This window comes from Seriola dumerili, unplaced genomic scaffold (genome assembly GCF_002260705.1).
Source record: "Seriola dumerili isolate Sdu_G_001 unplaced genomic scaffold, Sdu_1.0 BDQW01000025.1, whole genome shotgun sequence".
Taxonomy (NCBI): domain Eukaryota; kingdom Metazoa; phylum Chordata; class Actinopteri; order Carangiformes; family Carangidae; genus Seriola; species Seriola dumerili.
The window spans coordinates 16,663,606-16,686,312 of NW_019174280.1; the positions used below are offsets into that span (position 1 = coordinate 16,663,606).

General features: G+C 40.2%; 2 protein-coding genes across 3 annotated transcripts; one reads left to right on the forward strand and one right to left on the reverse strand.

Annotated features, from left to right (window-relative positions):
• The first annotated feature begins 9 nt into the window (after positions 1–9).
• Positions 10–4,090, forward strand: atp6v1d (ATPase H+ transporting V1 subunit D). The gene is made up of 9 exons (XM_022764196.1): positions 10–245; positions 1,449–1,566; positions 1,859–1,938; positions 2,022–2,089; positions 2,167–2,211; positions 2,325–2,428; positions 2,957–3,023; positions 3,115–3,193; positions 3,365–4,090. The coding sequence occupies exons 1-9, from the start codon at positions 205–207 to the stop codon at positions 3,507–3,509; spliced, it is 747 nt and encodes a 248-aa protein (XP_022619917.1). The 5' UTR covers positions 10–204; the 3' UTR covers positions 3,510–4,090.
• Positions 4,091–4,347: 257 nt separating this feature from the next.
• Positions 4,348–22,437, reverse strand: mpp5 (membrane palmitoylated protein 5). 2 transcript variants are annotated; one of them, XM_022768102.1, is made up of 14 exons: positions 22,231–22,437; positions 18,480–18,958; positions 16,852–17,060; positions 13,719–13,796; positions 11,019–11,126; positions 10,249–10,410; positions 9,399–9,476; positions 9,122–9,305; positions 7,786–7,854; positions 7,552–7,623; positions 6,705–6,866; positions 6,222–6,424; positions 5,807–5,917; positions 4,348–5,377 (listed from the first exon to the last, which is right to left on the reverse strand). In XM_022768102.1, exons 2-14 carry the CDS (start codon positions 18,805–18,807, stop codon positions 5,201–5,203), a joined length of 1,941 nt encoding a protein of 646 aa, XP_022623823.1. In that variant the 5' UTR covers positions 18,808–18,958; positions 22,231–22,437; the 3' UTR covers positions 4,348–5,200. The 2 variants fall into 2 exon arrangements, with proteins under 2 accessions (XP_022623823.1, XP_022623815.1); XM_022768094.1 differs by having other exon boundaries at positions 11,019–11,138.
• Positions 22,438–22,707: the final 270 nt, after the last annotated feature.

Consider the following 22,707-nt stretch of genomic DNA (forward strand, 5'->3'; position numbering starts at 1 on the left):
TGACCAAAGGCCAGCTGATCATCACGGACAGAGAGTCGGACAAGATCACGACCGCCAGCTCCGTCTATGCGGCTAATCCTGCACGAAAAAACAACAGTTTTTCTTACGTTATATGTATAGATTAATACATTAAGACTATAGCTAACGCTTCAGTGTTTGTTTGAGGAAGCAGAAAACAGCAACCATCGACAAAAAGACGAGAAGATGTCTGGAAAAGACAGGATCGACATATTCCCCTCCAGAATGTAAGCAGTTTGTTTCCAAGCTAGTTGCTAACCTACTGTAGCTAACATGATGCTGTTTTGTTGATTTGTTGCTTTTCAGCCTCTCAGATTGACGATTTCTTGCTTACATCTCCATGTATCTGACATAATTATAGTTTATATGAGTGAATGGATGCCGTTTAAAAGAGGAAGAGTCCCTCTGTTGTCATGTGATGCATCTAACATCATCCCAGTGTGAGCTGTCAGTCTGAGGTGGTGTCTAAAAAACCTACTGACCCCCAGACAGTAAAAGTTTTGACTTGAACATTGTGCAACTTGAGAATCTACTGATCAGTGGAGGTTCTTGACTTATCTGCGAGGTCCAATCATTCTAACACATTGATTCAATCATGTCAGTGTCTGTTTCTGTGTGTGTGTGTGTGTGTGTGTGTGTGTGTGTGTGTGAGACAGAGGGAATCCTAGAAATGGTCTTTTTTTCCTGCCGAACTTATAAAGCACAAGGCCATGGTTTCAAACATCAGTGAGCGGTGGTATGAATATAGATCAGTGATTCTCAACCCAGGAGAATGTGTACTCCAGGAGGCCTATGAGAAGATTGTGGAGCAGCTGAGCTACTTTGAAGCAAAAACCTATTATGATTCGATAGTATATATTAACAAATTTGTGTTTTGGAGGAAAACAAATACACATTTAGCATTACACAAATGTGCGATACTGATCTTTAGTGCACTTATTTTCACATTAACTTTCCAACTGGTTTCCAGCATCTCAGTTTTCCACCAGCATGAGTCAGTTAACACCAAGTGATATAATTAAGACTGCTTGAAAACTAAAACTACAAAATAAATAATGGAAAAAAAGACAAAAGACACCAAACACCACACAGTGGCAACACCAGGATAACTATGTCTTCTATAAATTGGAATGCAGCTGGGTTTTCTGTCAAAGAATTCAAGAGGAAGTCATTCCTCTAATCAAAGTGGTTTAATGAAGGGGGAGTTAAGTCCATCTGATATGGGTGAAGGGGAATTTCGGACACAAAGGCTGGCAATCACTGATGTGGGTTAGTGATGCTGATATTTCGCAGTCTTGGGCGATTGGCCCAGATTGGAAACAATAAGCAAGACGGCTGGAAAAATCTTCTTCCTCTGAAAAATTATTGAATACATGTAATGCAAGATTCAGATAAAGCATTTCAAATGTGTGTTTCATTTGATGTCGCAGGGCTCAGACCATCATGAAAGCTCGGCTGAAAGGGGCGCAGACCGGCCGCAACCTGCTTAAGAAGAAATCTGATGCCCTCTCCATGCGCTTCCGTCAGATCCTTCGTAAAATTATTGAGGTCAGCAGAAAATAACAGACTGTGTTCTACTTGCATTTTACATGCAGTGTACAGTTACTGAGGTACACCAAGGTAAAACTAATGCAGCCTTATACAACAGTCCTGTAATTAATCCTCCCTCCATGAAAGCAAAAAATTTCAAATGTTCAAGTTGATTTAACTGTGATCATTTTGGGATTTACTGGATTGCATTAGTTTTAGATATGTGTACTAATAAATAAATTGGTAGTTAAGGGTATTTCTCATGAGTTTCCTAATTGTGGACTTTGTCATCTTATCTCTGTTCCTTTAGACTAAGACCAAGATGGGAGAGGTGATGAGAGAGGCGGCCTTCTCCTTGGCTGAAGCCAAATTTGCAGCTGGAGACTTCAGGTAAGAGTCTGAGTAAGATGAAGTGATGTGGTGTTATGTTAAGTGCAAATGTGTGTGACTCACATCTGTAATTCTGCCCACAGCACAACTGTAATCCAGAATGTCAACAAAGCCCAAGTGAAGGTCCGAGCCAAGAAAGACAACGTGGCAGGTTAGCTTCTTCTTCTTTTTATAAATCACTGCTTTGTGAAGGGACAAGTTCTTATGCGTACTTTGACTGTCTTACAGGTGTGACCCTACCAGTATTTGAGCACTACCAAGAAGGCGGGGACAGTAAGTCATGTCTTAATTTGTCAATTTGCTATGAATCCATAGCATGTTTAGATAAAATTCATTTTTGTGACTATTGAGTAACAGAAGGTCCTCACCCTCGTTGTGTCTGCCAGGCTATGAGCTGACTGGTCTGGCCAGAGGAGGAGAGCAGCTCTCCAGGTTGAAGAGGAACTATGCCAGAGCTGTTGAGCTGCTGGTAGAGTTGGCCTCCTTACAGGTAGGGGGTGCTGTTACAAATATGTCATATTTATTTTAGCTTACCTCTGTTACTTCACAAGTGTAACTAAATTCATTTATTTAAATAGAATTTCTAGTTATGCATAATTAATATGAGTATTTAACATTCTGTGTTACTTTATACTTTATTACCCCACTTTATTTCAGATGGAAATATTTTACTTTTTACCCCGCTACTTTCATTTAACACCTGTGGTTACTAGTTAGTTCACAGCTTCAACATTAAAATGCTGCTTACATGTTAAAGCATCAATAATAATGAACCAATTGTATTATATATAATAACACAAGACTCATCCTGCAAAATGAGTGCTTAAAAAAAAAAACATGTAAAGTAAATGTAGTTGATAGTATTTTACTCGCTGAAATTTATGAATGCTAGACGAGTATTTTTAATATTTGATGTATAGCAGTTTTTAATGAAACCGTAGCGAAAAGTACCAGAACTTCTCTGTATTTAACTAAGATTGAAAAATACTGACAAACACTGTCCACTTTCTGTCTGCAGACATCCTTTGTCACTCTGGATGAGGCCATAAAAATTACCAACCGCCGTGTAAATGCCATTGAGCATGGTAAAATTCACAGTTCATCAAATTATTGCCTTTTTTTTTTTTTTGTAAAAAGAGAGAAAGGGTGTTAAATCATCTTTATCCTACCTTTCAGTGATCATTCCCAGGATTGATCGCACCCTCACCTACATCATCACAGAACTGGACGAGAGAGAACGAGAGGAATTCTACAGGTGAAAACATTTTATGAAAGGTCTCATAAATTCTAGGTCTTTACCGTTTTAAGATTTAAAAGACAGTTTTTCTCTGATTAAGCATGAGATGAAGTGCCTTGTTGCATGGTTGATTATTGTCTGTAGACTTTTTTGTTGTTGTTGTAAGGCTTATGTTTCCTCCTGTTACAGGCTGAAAAAGATCCAAGAGAAGAAGAAGCAGCTCAGGGAAAGGACAGAACTGGAGATTGCAGCCCGCCTGGCTAAGCTGGGTCCCATTGCAGAGCCCGCCAACATGCTGACAGAGGAGATGGATGAAGACCTGCTGTTTGAGTGACGGGCTTCTTGAGGTCGATGGTCACTGACTTCACCAATCATCCTATTTATTCTGTGCCTCTCTGGCCAAGTCTATGTCTTCTCGTGCAAATGATGAAAGTTGTTTTTTGTGTACTTGTCGTTGATGATTTGTTCTATCGTATCAGAGCTGGGAGGTACTGTGTGTTTCAACATGTGTCACCGAACAGAACCAAAGTGTTGTCGCACTTGGCGGTTACACAAAAGGGAGTCGGTTAACTGTTATAAAATAATCTAAATAATAGAGTGTTTACACATGGTTTGCGAGTGACATTAAAAAAGCATTCCGTGTGACTGATCAACTTGTAGATACTTCAGTTTGCTCACAACATTTAGAGCCATTGCATGCTGTAAAGCTTAAGGTGGTTGTAGATTTCAAAAGTGTGAGTCTGTGTTGTGGAGGCCCGTCCCGCTGCTGACCTCATATCACAGGGTTTGTTGTTTCCTCATTTGATGAGGATGTTTACCACTGCACCAGAACCCCTAATGTGACCCCGCTGTAAAATCTGTGCAAGTCAACAAGGCCCAAGACTTCATCCAAATAAAGATGTTCTAAATATTCAACCACTGCCTGGACTTCTTGTTAAGACTGGAGCTTTACTGAGGAGCATTTTGCCTGAGTATTTAGGGGACTTAGCTCCGTGAGGAATGCAGACCATTTTGCACCAGAATGCTACATGTACCACAGTATTAGTTAGGCATTTGCAGGGCTTGAATTAATAAGCATCTTTCTAATAAGACCAATATCACAAACATATTTGAAATAAAAATCCCTCCAAGGTAGATAAATGAATGCGTACAGTATGTAACACTTGTTCACATAAGTATCAGATTTTATTAACACTTTTCCAGAATTGTGCTTATAACTTAATAAGTACCCTGCAAAGAAGCAATACAGTATTTGCTGAAGTTACTGTTCACTAAGTGATAGGATGTTTTGTTCATACAATACTGGTTAAAAAAAAAAAACCTATGTCAGCAGTTCTTTTCAGCATGATATACTGATAGTAATGATACCAGCTAGAGATAAAACCTTATATTTACGGTCTGTTATCACAGGGTAAATGAAACATGAGACAACACAAACTAATACTGAGATTGGTGTAGAGAAAGTAGCTCAAAACTGTGCAGTTGACAGCAGACTGTGCCTTTGTGTTTCTGTGTGGAAGACCTTTAGCACAAGAGCTTCTCCTCTGTTTGGTACCTTAACGGATCTTGGCTTACTGCATGATCAGGAAGCCATTTCAGAATCGTGACATCAACACTCTTCCAGTGGAGTGTACTGTTTTCGATGTCACACACACAAAATGCAACAATAAAATATTTTGTCTAGAAAATATATATTTACAATTATAAATAACTATTACAAATAAGATAGAAATATTTCTATTTGTTTGATAAATGACTTTGCATAAAACTGTGAGATCAAGAAAACTTAATAAAAACAAAACAAAACAAAAAAGAAATCACCCACAAAGACACACAAACAAACAAAAAGAGTCCGTCCCTGCATCATGTGGTAACAACCACCTCCTCTACAAACGAGGAAAATGCGCAAGTGAAAATCCAGCGACAATTTACCAGTGTCTGTCCTTCATTCTTTTAAACTCCAGGAACAGAAATCTGTTTACCTTCTTCTACCCTGAGACTTGTTGCGGTGAGACCCTGTGACCTCTAGCACAGCCAGGAGGTGGGCACCCACTGTGGCTCAGTGTCCAGCTTGTCTATCACCCTGCGCAGCTCGTGGAAAGCCTGGTCTGGATCCATGTTCACGATGGTTGCGTCGAAGAAGTGACCGAAATTGTGTTCCATCTCACGGGCCTTTTCAATGACCTCCTTCAGCTCCTCTGGCTGTGCACAGACAACGAGAACAGACCAGTTTAAGAAGGTGAGAGGGTATTGGACATGAATGGTAAGTTCTTAAGGCTATAGTAATTTTTAAAAATGATCTGTATGATATTAAAATTTTATCAGATATGACAGTTGTGTTCTCTGTATATGTTGGTTATTTCATGATGTAATGCAATGTTACTTGTTTCTGGTGTATTATATATGTATGCCCTCTGAGGTTGAACCCAGTCAGTATTTTAAGCAACATGTCCAAATAAATATTTAAATATAACTTCTTGCCTTGCTCTGCCTAGAGAAGGTTTTTTTCTGTAATAAATCTTTAAACCTTCATTTTGCTGAGGATGCATCATATACCATCTATGACATTCACAACATGAATACTAACTTTTAAGAGTGAAATACAATTTTGCATGACTGTACAGTGGGTACCTTTGGTGTTTTCCCCTCTGTGGCCAGCAGGGTGCGTAGTCGTTCCTGAGAAGGAGGAGCGATGAAGATGACATAGGGCTTGAGGTTGGAGGACCTCAACACTCGCAGTGACTGACAGGAAGAAGAACAGGGACAAACATATGACATGAAAAGAAAAAACTGGACAAACAAAGTACTACTATTGCATCTTCTTAGCTGGCTATAAAAAGTTTGCTCTATCAGTCAGCAGGAATGAGTTTCTATCACCCGAAAAATTATTTGAGATTTATGTTCAAGATATGAAAAACCTTAATTATGTTGTAGCCAAGTCACAATGGTTAAGATCATAAATTAGCGTAGATAAGATGAGACTTGTAATTAACATGTTAGACAAAGACAATGTTGACAATTGTCCCAACAGGGACAACTCTCCTACCCTCGTGTGCAGGCAGAGCAAACAGATGCGTCCAGAGTTGATGATGTGTCGGACTGAGTCGGTGCTGGTCCCATACAGGTTTTTCTCATATTCCCCTGACTCTATGAACTTCCCTGCTGCCAAGTCAGTTTCAAAGGAAGACCGGCTCACAAAATGGTACTCACGCCCATTTCGTTCATGTATCCTTGAGTTTCTGGTCGTGTCTAAGTCATAGAAGAGATGGGAAAAAGTTTAATTTGACTTACTGCAACATTCCTTAAGCCATTTCTTAAAGGCCACTCTAATCATTTAAATCATGTAGTAGGTCCTAAGTACTAAAGGTGTTCCTAGTTCTAATATTCTGCTCTAACATTGAGTATTTTGTGCAGTAAAAGTTGACAAAAGCTCATCTTAATTTGAATTCTTCACTGAGTCAGAGACGTTTGTGAGATGTTCTTTGTGTATATAACACTGTCCCCAAGCCTTGACAAAGTGTGGACTTACGTGGCACCGCAACAGCAAACTTTTCTGGTTCAATGGAGAGAAGCCTCCGACGCAGCTCGTCGTGACCGCTGTTTGTAGGACCAATCAGAGCTATGGGGCGTTTACGATTGGCAGGCTGGTGGTAAAGGGACATCTCCTCATAGGTCAGGATGTCATCATAATCTGAGAAGACAGTTGGGAGGGTTTAATGAAACATCCCTGACCAACTCACCAAATCCCCTCTAGCTCTTCTGCTTTGTCACTTACTCTGACCTTTAACCTGCCTGTGGGGGCGAGAAAGAGGTGAGAGGATTTGGAGAGCGACAAAATATCACACTATTATGTTGTTATTTGTGTTAGTGTGAAAGATTTTCAGTGCATCCACAGTCTTTTTCAACAACATCCTGCTTCATATTTATACACACATAAAACACACAACCACAGTCTATCAGCCAGTGAGCAGTCTGTGTCCGCGTATAAATGTGTGAACTAATAACACCCTCCAAACCATTTAGGCACCTGCTGGGCCACCTCTGATCCCCTCTGTGAAGACAGGGCTAATCTGACTTGTGACACACCAAGTCTGGACAAGCTGCTGCGAGAACGACAGGACTTGTCAACTCCAGCTAACGTGTGGGGTTAATACTGACAGTGTGTGGACACTTGGCAGCTGCCCAGTACGGAAGCACTCTGTCACATGTGGCAAATGAGAAAAGACAGCAGGAGACATTTGTGGGTTAAGTGTGTAGCTTCTCAGTGGTATTGTTGAAGAAGAGGGAGCACATTCTTAAAACAGCAACCTAAATCTCAATTTGTTCTGCAGCTGACAAGAAATGGCAAGAAAAAAAAAGAAAAGATAGAGACTTACCAGTGTTTTTGGTCAAGTTCGATGTGCTCTTCTTCCTCTGTTTCTTGCCTTTCTTTGCATACCAAAGTTTCCCTGACATAATTACAAATGAAAAGAATTTAGCTGTCAGTGTTGATTAACATTTCACTTTTTTTTCCTAGACACTGCAAATGTTATTTCTCTATGAGTCACAGTGGATGCAAAAATGTTTCAGTTTCCAGATCATATCTGTTGTTTTTAACATTATCCATTCACCTTGTTGCTCTCGACTCCTGTCTGTTATAGTTTTCTTCAAGGACTCTCTCTGTTGCTGGAAGCTTTTCCCTGAGAAAAGCAAATGGAAACAGGTCAGCTACCCAACACTGCAAATATAGATACACAAACCCAGTGTGTTTTCCATTTCAAAAGCCCATATTTATCTAAAAATGCATTGGAACATTTTGATTTGTGTTCAACAAAATGTCTCACATAATAGTTGATGGATAACATGCACCACTGAATGCACTGGAACACTGTACTAAGTGGCTACAAATTGCAAATTATACAAGTCCAGAGCTTTTGTATACCTAGAAATGTTTTTTCATACTCTTCCTAAACTTTCCATATGTGCTGAGGAACAGGCAAAAAGATGCCCTGCTTTCCATTTCCAGTGCTTAACCTAATTTTCTTCCAGTTACAAAAGGCCTGGGTCAAAGAGTAATCACAAATAATTCTTAGGTGTTTGTTCTAATCTGCTTGACGTGCCAGATGGATGGCGTTTCCTGCCAGGATGGTTCATGTAGTGCCAGGTTATTTATTTGTCACAGACAAGTTTCAAGCACCTCTCTGTGAATGTATTCTCACGTGCTACTAGGGCTGGAATTAATAATCAACTGGGCAATGTATTATGAGGAATATGGAATATGTCCTGTGTGACTTATACATTTTGCATTAATTGATATGCTAGTATCAATTACTTTACTACTGTTTATTTTATGTGTATGAGCAGATTCTACTTATGAATATTTTTAGAAGACATAACCCATTTAGTTTTTGTAGTTAAATGTAATTAACACAGGTTTAGAGGATGAGGATGAAGCATGTACAACAGACTGTTAAACATTATAATTGTTGATGTTCTTGCAGTTCAGCCTTTTGCTGGTTCTACTACATCCACTGATGTTTATTCCCACAGCCCACAACCCCTGTTTGCATGCAACTCCAGTTGTGTTGCTTCTTTTCTGAAACTGTGAGCAGCATACTCTGCCAAGGGCGTGAAAATACCAAACAGGCAAAATGCAAAAAGCATGTATAAGAATGGTTGATGTTGTAAAATATACAGCTGTATGTGTTATATGTAGAGATACCATATAATTTACTTTCAATACAATTTGAACTGTGTATTGTAGTTTACTAGTTTACATACTATCTTATGTATATGTCACTATATTCAAAAATAAAATATGCACTACAAAACATACAAACACGTAATTATACATTTTACCATACTTGTATACTTTTAGATTTGGCAGCAGTATGTCCTTGCAGTTGTTATCTACCCTTATGAAGCAGAACATTAAATATTGATATTCAGCCCCAGTCCGATCCCTACCTGGAATGAGTCCAGCCAGGGGCTGGTTGTCCTCGTCTCCGTCCCTGTAGGCCTGCCACCAGTTGGGGTCGTCCTGGCTGATAACATGGAGGATGTCTCCCTTCTGGAAGGACAGGCCCAGCTCCCGACACGGCACAAAGGGGTCATCAGAGGGGTCGTAGTCAAAGTAAGCTCGTACGTGCATCTGAGGACAGGGTTTACAATGTCAAGGTTGGCGTTACATGGATGCAGACAGGCAATCTCACACACGCACACAGCCACATCATTAGAGACTTACCACAGTCTGTCTGTGTGGGGCAGGTTTAATCTGAGAGCTCGGGATGAGGAGGAAGGTCAGAGTGCCATGCATTTGTTGCTGATGGAAAAGATGAGATGCAATGAATTAAACATGACAGGGAATGCATTTCCATAAAATAATATTTCTTACTGACTATATTTATCTAGGGGCTCAAACTTTTAGCACTTTTTAGTTTTATGCAGATGGATGTACTGTATATTTTGTATTCTGTATATTCTATATATCTATTCAGAAACAACTGCTCAGGTATTTGTTAAATTACATTTGAATTTGGAACAGCAAAAAGAAATGCAGTCAACAGTAATATTAGTTATTCTGTTTAGATTACAATGATCTCTTAAAATGAATGTATGTGTATATAATTACATATGGTGGCTTTGGTGCCCCTTGTCTTTACTACACAATCTCAAAAATGTTTCTATCTGCAACTCCAAAAGACTTCTTGATAGACAGAATGTTGTTTTTGAGTATGTGTGCCTATAGTTGATGAAACAACCAACAACAGGAAACCTAATGAAATTTCTGAGGCTAAACATGTTTGCCAAACTAATTATGCATTAATCTATACGTGGATAGACATTGTGTGTGTGTGAAACTTAATGTCACTAGCTATGGATGCGCATTTCTGAATAAATTCTAATGCCTTTCATTGTATCAAATTTACACAATTTTAGATTTCAAAACTCTCAAGCACCTGTAGGTAAACTCGAACCATCCCCATGAAATTAAAATAAACTTGTAACAGAGTAAAATTCCAATGATTTACAGTAAATAATCAAAAGAGCACTGGAGGTTTCTGGCCACCATTTGGAAAACCCCTGGCCCTCACCAGTAAGTCGTGGACTTCATTGACGTGTTTCCCACGTAAAGAAATCCCGTTGATCTCCAGGATCTCGTCACCCTCACTGAGGAGGCCGCTCCGCTCTGCTGCTCCGCCTTTGACCACACGACTCACCACCACGCTGTCCATGTCGTTACGTACCGTCGCACCCTGACGGCCACACACACAGAGTTCATATATGATCTTACAGGACAAGCAACACATTGCATTATTAATAAGTAAATGAAATGAAACCCCTGAAACTGATAATATTCTGTAGACTGACACTGTACAGAGAGATGCGAGTTTAAAACCAGAAGGAGAGGCAACAGCTTGAACACAAAGAAACATATCACATATTGTGGACACCATTGTCCCACTGCAAATGTTTTGGATGTCTGGAGCTCACATTTTGCTGCCCTGTTCGTTTGTGAGTATACTGACACACAAAAGCTCACACAATAACACAATATTCAGTGATGCTGAATACCCATATATATCTCAGTCTTTCATTTATTCTTGTGCTTTTTTGTTCTGTTCAAATAACTCAATGTCAATGTTGTGTGAAATTTTTAAATTTTTATTGTACTGTAATTATATCCACATTTCCTTGTTTCTCATGCTTTGCTTTGCCCTCTGTAATGCTGATTTACAGCGTTCACAGTTCAGTTATAAAGCAGAAACCAGTTTAAATGGCCCAGAGACCGTGAGAAAATGTAGAAAGACGTACACAAACCGTAGGCACAAGTGGCTGAAAAAGATTAATGATGGCGTCTTACCAGTGGAGTGTCACGGGCCTTCTCCAGCCGCACCAGTTTAACTGTCTCTCCAAGGTATTGGGTTACATTTTCCTCTGCCATGTCCTGCCCCGCCACACTGTCATGAGCCTGCATCAGTGCCTGCCACATAAAACAAATACAGAGACACACGTAGAGACAAACAGTACGTACATATAGAAATTTTACACACATAAAAGACAGAGACACAGACAGACAGAAATAATGGAGGAGGCAGCGTGAGGTAGAGAGACTGAATGGGAAATGTTGTCCTTTATTACACCTATGGTTGGCATGGAAATAAAATGATCATAAATCTAGTATTTTCAGTCAAATTGTTCATGGTTTGTTCTTGTTCAATTATAGAGACGTGATACCAAATAAGTTTCCAAACCTCCTTCCCTTAGACATGCACCTGCTACCAGAAACCAAACCTACCACCCATCTTTTTTAACAAGAGCAGTCAGCAAACCAACCTCTAAGCCAGAAATAATACAGAGATTGCTCCTTCACTTCATTTAATGTGACAAGCGCTCCGTACCCCACAATTAATAACCGTCCGTCCAAATCAGTTTCTCTGTGCTGCAGCAGAGGGGACCTGAGAGACCGGAGGCCAGGCTAAGCTTTGGTGTACACGCAATCCGTCTTAATCTCCTCGTGCATTTAGGAGTCGGGATCCACTGCCATCAATCATCAAACACCTTTGGCTTCCCTGCTCGTGAGGATAACGTGTCCTAGAAAACGGTGAAAGGGGTGGACTTGAGGGGGACCTATTCCTCTCACACACGTACCTGTCTCCATTGGTTTTGGGTATGAGGCTGTTTACCCGTGCAGTCTACAGGCTGACTCATGTGATCCTCTGGCTCCCCGCAGAGAAACCAACATAATCTGTTCCACTTTCTGTGCCACAAGGCAGGCTCACATCACATCACGCCGCCCCCGCTGGCTACATGGTTCCAACTCAGTGGAGGGGTTAACAGGCCAGTTGCAGAAATGGTAGTTCACACGGTCACATGGGTCAAACATCAGACCCCCGGCGCTCCCTTGTCAGGACCCTCAACCGTAAAATCACAACAGAGTCATCCACCTGAGGTCTTTTCTCACCTTACTGCCTCGCTAATGGACGATGACAGTCTGATAATGTGTCTAAATTTTTTCTACATAAGACTCACTGAAGCTTAAACTGACAAATGTAGAGCATCAGCAGTGTAAGCCACTTCAAAGCGATGCAACTTGAATATCTCTGTGATTCTTTTCATGTTTTCATGTCAAACTGATGTCCCATTAAATTGATGCACAGATAACCACAATCAAATGTGTAGGGCTTTTCATAATGTGGCTCATTACACAGCTGTGGAAGTGGCCTGTCTGTGATGTCTAATAATTTCCGTAAAGTGCGTGTGGTACACCTAAGAGGAACATCTTTATTGTCCAGTTCTTGAGTTGTGCCAACAGCAGCCTTAGTAAGATCATTACTAAACAGGTTACTGCCACATTAAACCTGCTTAAACTACAACCAAGGGCATGTCCCTCAAGTGGACAGAGGCATAAGTTCTGTCTATAAGCAGCAGGGCTGCCCTAATACCAGTGTGACAATACAGATTAGTAGTTCCAGGACAGATATTGTCTCTTTGCAAACAATTCATTACATATACTTTAAATCTTTCCCATTTAAATGAATGGGTACAGGATCTCTGACTTTTGGACCCCTCTATATTAGATACTTTTTGAAACACAGATAAACAACGCACATCTTGTAATTTGTCTGACATCAACATTCATCTACTGTATGTGAGAGGAGAATTCACTTTGCCAGGAGCACAGTATTTTCACCCATAAGCATAAACCTTACTAAAGCCATCATAAATATGGCCTTCATCAGTCTAAACTACTGTGTATCAATGCAGAGAAATTGTACTACACAGCTGCATGCTGTGTTCAACACAAACACACGAGGAGACACAAACAAGTCAGATCTTTTACTTTTTACATTGTCTTGTCTTAAAAATTAATTTAAAGGAAATTTACATGCACTCTGCCGCAAAGAACGCACAAATCATGCTTTTTCATTACCAAGAGAGCTGACCCACATTACAGCCTAATTTACATAATGGCCTTTCTCTTGACCAACTCCATTAATCTTTAGAGCAAAATATGAGATGACCTTGAAAAATCTGACTTTTGCACACCCTAAAATAATAGCCAATAATAAAATTAATGTGTCATAAAGTATTTAATTTGTAAAACAAGCATCTGCCCTACCCAGATGTCCTTGAGCAAAACAATAAATTCCTGCAATCTCAAGGCGAACCATGACTTGCTTCATGAAGTGGCTGCTTTCTATGTCAGTCATTCTTTTCTGATGTAGTGTACTGTACCATGTGGCAACAAGGTGGCAATGTGAAACTGTTCTTCAGTTGTCTTTGAGCTGGTAAATAGGTAAGTCCTATTCTTACCTCTGATAGTATATGGACTATTCTATACTTAACCCTGACCACTGATCTCCTAGTGGAAGCTGCAAGAGAAACAATTACCCCATTGGAATAGGTATTCCTTCATTTCAATTATGAGCATATTAACTAAATAAATGAGTTGGCCTATAAGGCTCTGCAGGCTTGCTGAGCCTTACTGGTGTTAGATTATAATCATATTGTGAGACAAGGGGAGATATGATAAGTCACAACTGGCGAGCTGATATCTGACCTGGAGATGAGGATTTGTGAGCAGAGCCCTGAGCTCCAAACCCTCCTTCTGATGGCTGGACTGGAGAATCTTCTGTACCTGTACAGAAACACAGACGCACAGCAATATGGTGAGGTAAACTGTATGACTGCCACTAACAGCTACAAACAGGTGACCAAGTAAAGAAAGAAGAAATAAAGAGTTTATTAAAAATTTTAAAATATTACATTTTTCAATTGAATATTTTTAATATAATAAAAAACTACAATCAAAATATCCGGTCTATTTTTCTTAAAACATTAAGACAACTAAGTAAAACTGTTACTAAAGATTTGAGTCAAAGTGATGTAACTCAAGTCTTCAGTTCTGACAATTAGATGTTCTGACTGTTCTCCATCATACTGTTTCAGCATTTTAAAAAGTAGCAATAGAGCATAATTTAATGTTCGGTAGGTTATAATGCCGATTCTGCAGCACTAACAATCTGAAAATCAGAATACCATCATATTTGATGAATACATTAATGGTCCTCAGAGGATAAGCCTTTAGAATTTTGGTTACTCAATGACCCATTCCCTAGTGCAAACCTTAGGGCAGACTCACAGTTTTTACACATGCTAAAGATGCACAAGATATCCCAAATTCTCATGAGTGGCTTATGATAGTGACCTTTCCTTGAGTGATCTTACGGTACTCGTTTTGCTTGCTCGGTGTGGGTGCCTCTTTTCACAACAATGTTTTTAGAATTTAAATATTTGTATGCAGCCTAGACAATAAACCTACATAGAGTACATAAAAAACATTTGTTGTTACTTCAGTAATGAGCAAATTGCATGATGAGAAGAGTTTGGACTCTCACAGATTTGCAATGAAAATAAAAACGCAAACGTGCACAGACATGCATGTACTTGTGTGCACATACACAGCACACTCACACACAGTATTTGGCTACCCTTGAGGAACTCACAGTAGGGTTTCACATTCCAGACAGAAAAGTGCTCCATATTCACTCTGCTGTAAAGCAACATGTAAAACTAACCCTTACCCAATACTTGTATTCAACCAAATGTAACAAGCACAAACTTGGAAAGCACCTGCCTGAACTACATCACACTACACTTCTCTTCCATGACTTCTCAGACTTTCCACTCTGCTCCATTTGTATTCCTTTCTTGCTTTTGTCTTCTCTGTTACATGTTTCTATTTTAATCATTTGGTTCTTGTGTTGTCATTTGGTGGGAAATGCCATTGTTTGTGGCTTGGACTGTTTGCTGAACAGTGACAGTTGACATTTTGGTGTTCTGTTACCCCGTCTTTCTGCCTCTTCCTCTTCGTCTCCTGTTTAGAGCTTAGTTCATCCATTACACTAATCGAAGCTCTCACTAACAAGGTGACGCACTTTCCCCTCCCCCCGAGCAGTGCAGCACCTCAGCCCACTCTGCTGTAAGCCTCTGGAGTTTCTTTTTCTGGCCGACCAGATCCTTCCTGCGGTGTGCAGCACCACTCAGCCAGCACCAAGGGCTGCTGGGAGATTAGTTTACCCACTAGCCAATCTGAGTGCCACACAGCACAGCCACTTAGTTTAGGCACACCGTGGCTCAGACTCTTACACGTTGTTAAGCGCTTCTGAAGCTGAGTCCACACAGTGATTTGCTGTGTGTGGGAAGACAACGTGTTGTGTGTGTGTGAGGCAAAATAGATCATCTCACCCAGCCTCTGTATGTTCAAACCACGGCTGTCAAGACCGGAATAGCAATTCTGTAGCGGTGCTGCTTGGCGCCCTTTGAATGAACTCTACACAGCGCATAGCAGCCTGTTTTGTCAAAACAAGGTTGACTCTTACGCATCTAGCCATCAGCTGAAAATCACACTGCACCAGTCTGACTGCGCTGAAAAGCCTGTATTACATTCTCTCATGTTACACCTATCAAAAGTTGACACTAATCCTAATGAAGTGCCTATTGTGGGTGTAGCTTGTCAAAGATGTATGGAGCGTCTACCTAATTCACAGAAAACCATATCACAATTTGTCTTTTTACAGGGACTGGGCTCTGTGTGACAGGCTGCATTTAAGTTCTCAGTGTGCGGAGGCTCGGCTCTGCAGGGATACAAGTCAATTACTGTCGCTTTGCTTCGGTAGAGACCAACTGGCTTGTGTTTTGTCAACGAGGAAGTCAGGTGTGGCAGATTCCCCACCTTCTCAAACCTGAATACTGAAATGGTTTCTTGCGCTCTGTCACTCTCTGCACTGGGGCTCAGGAGACAGCAATGTCAACTTATTTAAAGAGGAAACAGCAACTGGTAGACAGGGGAATCTAATAAAAAAAACACTGTGGTGTTTTATATATTTGCAAAGCAGTAGAATACCAAACTCTGTTTTCATTTTGTTTCATTCCTCCCTCCTGTTCCTTCCTCGTCCATCTCAAATGTCATCTTATCCTCTTTTCACCCTGATTCTCCACCTTAAATTTTTCCCCCATCTTCCTGTTTTCACTTTGTTTTCCAGCTCACTCAATTTTCATGCATGGCCTACATCCCACAAATCCCTCATTTTTGTTTTTTCTCACCTAGTTAACCACAAGACAATTTACATTTTATAATTATTCAGACTGGCATGGCTGTGTTTTGGGCAGCTTTGTTGAATTAATCATTGCCACCAGCAAAGATTTTTCATGCTTCATTGAGTTTGTTCAGTTACTTTAGTTATAGAGGTGCTTGCCTCTAAATATAAGCTTAACAGGGTCCAAACCACAAATTGGCGAGTACAATCTAAGTGCCTTTCTGCACAAACTGCCTCTTCTTTGGAGACCACTGCTAGTCTCATGAGGTACAGAGCTGGTTTTGTGGCCTGGTTAAAAATGTCTAAAATATTAAAGTGAGTTATTCATTATTTTGAGAAGAAGTCAGCCTGTTCTCCCTGACTCAGTTTCTCCTGGAGTTGTGGAACCAGAGACCACTTACATTTACAAAACTATAAAACCTAGCAGTAAAAACAAGTTCACAAATACCAATGCAGTAGTAGCAAAGTTACCACTGAGGCCTATGTAAATTGTCATTACTTTTCCTTTTTCATACTGCCGCAAAGTCAAAGTGCTTCCACATAATTTTTGTTTTCAGCTTTAACAAGTTTCTTCAAAATGACCATTATACGTACCTCCTGGCAGAGATCCTGTGCTTGTGCTGTGAGGGGTGAGGTGGGGCCAACTCTGCTCATCTGCTGGGAAACAGCACTGTAGATTGTGTAGGCATTCCTGAAGTCCTCCTTGGCAAGGAGCTGCATTATCAGCTCCACATCCTGCTGGCTCTGTGCATCAGTCAGGCAATGCTGCATACTCTTAAGAGCCTGCAGCAACTCCTCCAGTTCTGAGAAAGAAGCACAGACGGTGAGGCAAGCAGTAGAGAGGCCATGCTTAGGAACACAGGGACAAAATAATAGAAGTCAGGAAGTTTTTACTCCTTTAATACATGAATGCTTTTTGTTCACCTCCCAGGTTTAATTTTCTGACAGCATAGCCTCTGAATGCAATGACATTCAGCAGCCAAATCTTAAATTGTGTACTTGTATATGAAAGACTTCCACCAGCACAGTCTACCTGCTTTGACCGATTAATCCCAGACTGTCATCGAAGACTAATCTCATATTATACAAGGTCTACAAATGTAGCTCCATAAAGGTGCAAATTCTGTGTTATTATTAGAACCATTATTATGAAGTGACTTTTAAGGGAAAGTCACTTCATATCATACAGTGAGGTCCCAAAGTCTGAAACCACTTTCCCATTCACTTGAATGGGGACTGGACTTAGGCTCTTGAGTCACTCAGATATTGCTCCACTGCTTTCAGATGATAATCCTGCTGCTAAGCCACAGACCTCATGTAAATACTGTATATCTCTCTGCTAAACTGTCACAACTGAACAAGCCTCTCGGATGAGAAGTGAAACATCTTCAAGTATCTACAACCAAGTCCAGCTGACTTCAATTGAACTTTTTCTCTCCTAAACATAGTGCTTAAAATATCTATGTACACCTGCATTTCAGTTCAAAGGTTGGAAATTTATCATGAATAATATTAATTGAAATTTTATTTTCTTTATTTGGTATTTTTGTATTAAGTCAATACAACAACTTAAACTCTACAGTAATGTTCATTCTCTACTATATTCTCAAGTGCAGATTTCATAATTGACTTTACATCAATACCTATTCAATTCAATTCAATTCAATCTTATTTGTATAGCGACAAATCATAATATACAGTATCTCAAGGCACTTTAGAGGGTAAGGTGAAGACCTTACTTTATTATAGAGAGAAACCCACCAGTTCCCACAAAGAGTGACAAGGGGGAGGAAGAACTCCCTTTCAACAGGAAGAAACCTCCAACAGATCCAGGCTCTACTGTAGTAAGTACAGTAAAACTGTACATTAATCATACAGAAATGTATGTTCACCATTTTATTCTTATTTATTGTATTTCCCTGGATCCATTAATGGCCTATGGGTCCCCCAGTCCAGATTTGGGACCAAGACACTAATGAGTGGAAATGGTAGACAACCCCTATAACACATCACCCTCCTCCACTGCTGCCCTCTGCTCTGCCCCCTCAGTGGTCATTGTTTAACTCCTTTTGTTTTCACAGAATTTTTGTACAACCTCACAATTCCCCATTCTTTCTGCTATCTGCATTTCTCCTCTCCTTTGTAACCTTCATTCCCCTTTCCACCCTCTTTGACCTCGTAAAGTCCTTCCAACCCTCAACCCTTCCCTCCTCTCAACTCACCAGCTACAGGATCCTGTGAACATGTGTCTTTAATGGCCTTCTCCTTTCCCTCAAAGGTGGGATTGTCAATCCCCACCTTGGGGTTCTGCGACAGCTTCTTGAGCCTCAGTGAAGCGTTGGGGTCGATGTCATGCTTCCCCCTGCTGTCTTCCTCTCTCCTCTTCTTCAGTTCCTCCTGGTAGTGCTGGATCCTCTCCATGTGGGCACTGCTGTGTGGAGATTTGACAAGGCTATTTTCCTCCCCTGGACAGTCCACGGCCCTTTCCCTGTGGATCTTGGCCTGACCAGAGGCCTCTTGCACATAACCGTTCATATGGGATGTTATCATCCCTGCTGCAGCAGCTTACAGCTCAAACCACAGTGTTTACTGAGATCTGCTTGGGCGTTAAGAGGCACTGGTGCTGAGACCGCTCAACTCAGGAGCCATAGCTCTCCAGCGGAGGATGTAGACCTTTATGTTTTTTCTGTGATCTGTCATCCTGAAACACAAACAGGGTGAAAATGGATCTCTCTTGTTGTTTTCAAACAACTTTTATTTAAAAAAAAAAATGGTACAGTTAATTCTTTAAAGAGGACACAGCAAAAATGATCATAAGTGTGAAAAATAAAGATAAAACAATCCCCAATTAACTGTCACTTTTATCGCATTCTTAGTAAAGTACAGACAGAAGTTAAAGGGTTTTATTTTTCAGATAAGATATACATCAGTTTGGCTGCTACTCTGACAGAGTGATTGATAGCTCAATAAACACTCTAGAGCCTCGCCTCGGTTGTCATCATTTTCACAGTCTGTGTTATACTTTACAGACCGTGAATGATGAATCTGGGGTTATTTCATTTTCCAAAATATGTACTTTATTTGTTGTCATAATTTTCTCACATACACTGTATTTTTGCACAAATATTTATGGGATCAATTTCTATAGTCTAGGGTAATGTAATTCATTTTATATTAGAGAGAAAATTGGTGGTTTATTGACTGATTAGTTGTTTGACGAAAAATTACAGCAACTATTGATAATTGATTAATTCTGATTCATTTCTCAGTAATTTTTTAAGCAAAGGCACAAAACATTACTTTGGTACAGTGTTCTTAAATATTTGAATTTGCACATTTTCTTAAAATTAATTAAAATTAAACTAAAATCAAATTAGTTGTCTTTAGTTAGAGCAACCATAATTTTGGTTTGAATGTCACTTCTTTAATTTGTTATCTTATTTATTTCAATAGATACATAGTGTAACTTGTTTGAATTCTGACTCTCACTCACTGTGTCAAGATCAGTTTAAAGTTCTGAATTACCAATAAATTAATGTATTTTAGAAACTCACAGTCACACTGACAAGTTGTTTTATTGTAATATATGTTAATATTACCATCTTCCTCCTTGAACCGGCTGCCTGTTGATCAGGACCAACATTTGTTCCTACCTCCTCTTTTCTAACATACCACTAATCTAACTCCTAACATGGAAAGCTCTCTGGCCTCAGTCACCTGAAATCCCTTCAGTTCAGCCTCATCCAGCCATTTGCTTGGGTACACCTGTCCCCAATGAACAGCTTAATCGAAATATCCATCTGTAGCCTGCGTACGGATGGCCAGATGAAGATATAACATTAGAATGTGATACATGACACACCTGCTACTACTACCTGACCTGCCAGGGTTGTTATTGGTGTGGATTATAATCTATTTCAAGGATGCTACGTGAATTAATCTGGATTAGCAAATTGGTAGTATGATTTGGAGTTAATGCTTGTTCAGTTTTCAATCAGTTCAGTTCAAAGACAAAGTGATTTTTGCAGGCCCAAAAAGGAGCATATATATCTAGAAAGCCATAAGTATGTCTTCATCTTTCACATAATGACATTAGCTTCTGTGTAAATACAATGCAGAGGCTTAGCTTCTGTTTTGCCAACATGCCATGTCTTAAATACATTGCAGGTTTCTTACAAACCTGTCTGCACATTTGGTTAGAAAAAGTCCTCATTACTACTACTACTTACCACTTAGAGACATCTCTCTGTATGCATAGAGAAAACCCCTCAGGTACCATAATAATAAACACAGTCAATGAAAGTCACCTTTGAGACTCATGTCATATAGTCAGTCATACACTCATGTCACCTACCACCACATGGCAGCCCTCCCCCTATTCTACCTACCTCCCACAGCTAATTACGTCTGGCAGGTCTATCCCCTCGGCTCTTGGTCCAAGCTTCCAAACCCCTCCCCTGCAGAAGCATTTAGCTCTGTTTAGAGTGGCCGTGTATGGCTGACAAACAGCAGAGACTGCCAGCGGGCCATCTGTTCCTGTGGGCTTAATTAAGCCTGGGATCTCATGCTCTACTCTGGCTCAGTGGCCACAACAGCACTTGGAGGGATGCTGGGAAGGGACACAGGGATGTGGGTAGAAGAATGAGAATGACTGGAAGTGCACACACCCACTGAGACATAAACACAAGAGGCATTGTGAAAAGTTTGGTGTCAGTTAGAGTTAGAGTTTGGGGCCACTGCATGATTACAGAGACATGTGATGTCAAATTAGACGATGGCAATGTTCATATCAGCAAGCCCACTAACTGAACAGGGTGACGTGGCAACAGAAGGCCAAAAATACAAAATACTTACAAAGTAAAGAGGGTTTGGCTTGAAATACTACAGAAACACAGGTACAAGCTCAGATAAATGAAAGGGATCTCAGCAGAGTTCAAATTAAAATTGGGTAAACTAGGACTTGTATTACATTTTTAGAAATAAACCTGTCCTACTTCAACTTGTTGTAGATCAGCTTTGATGCTACCCACTCTGACGTATAATAAATCCAGAATTCATGAGTGAAAATAGCACTAGAATATCCTCCTATGATAGCAGTTCTGTTACTTGACTTATATGCAATACAATGGTTTGGCAGGAGTAAGGTCCATGTAATGTGTGTTGAAAACAAAAACTCTCAGAGTTTAGAGTATATTAATACAGATACTTCAGTAGATAAAAACATATTTGCTGAAGGCTACTCTGGGTGAATAACAGTTACTATGGTTAGCTGTGACATGGGCATGGCCTACACTGGCATACTTAATATAGTCATTCTAATATAGAGACAATTAAACCAATCTAGCTCTGATTTTGTGATGGGCCTTAATGTGGTACCCATCTTTTCTTTAGGATATTTTTCTCACATCATATGTCATCACAGGGCAGCTACAGCACCTAGATTAGTTGTAATTAGTTACTTTCCATGTCTACCAGACTTTATTTGAGCTAGTCACTGAAAGCCACTTAGCCAAATGATGGGTAAAATGAGTTAGGGTGGGTTTACTCTCCAACACCGGATCTCTGGCTATAATTAGCTACATGCATACATCCAGAGGGAGAAAACAGAAAATATTCTAATTCATTAGTCATAGTTCTGTGGTTTAACAACTAGAAGCTCCTGGCTTGGCTTGAGGTAATTAAATTAACTTAAAGCAGGCGTACTTCATCGTGAGTCACCGGAAAAACTGCACCAACTTTGACTTTAAAAAATGTGTAGAATAAGTATCTATTTTGTGCAACTTTACGAAAGAGCAACGTTGTGGCACATTCACACACAACAGCCGACCCAATAATGTTACACACGTTTAGAAAACCACTGCACTGGACTTGTATCAACGTAACAATAGCAAGGAGCCTAGCTTAGTAGCCTGGTACCGCTAACTGCGTAGCTTAACGGTTGCTGTCCCACAACAACAGACTGCGTGTACTCACCACTTCAAAGATAACAACCTGAATGGGTTTGGGTCAGAAGCGGTTATTCCTTTACAATCCAACGCCTTGAAAATGTGGGTTCTATTCACACAAGGGTGGCCAGGAAAAGCAGAAGGTCTCTCTCGGTCGGTCTTTACGGGACCACATTCAGCCGCTGCAGTGAGTTTTGTCCAGGCATAGTCGGGACACTTGTAGCCATTGCTGAGAAACTGCGCCTAGTGTTTTGAGTCGTCTCCCTGGCAACACTGCGACTCTACAGCACCCCCTCTCCGTCAGACACAGAATTACTATATTTCCCAAGTTGCAGTCAGTACTTCAAATATGAAAGGGTGATAGTACTCTTTTAGCTTTTATTAGAGCTTTAGAGCTTTTACTGAAGTAGCAATTCCACACTGTCGAAATACTACAAGCAGAAGTTATGAATTCAACATTTTTATTGAGGTTAAACGTAAATATAATAATCGAAATGCAGTAAGT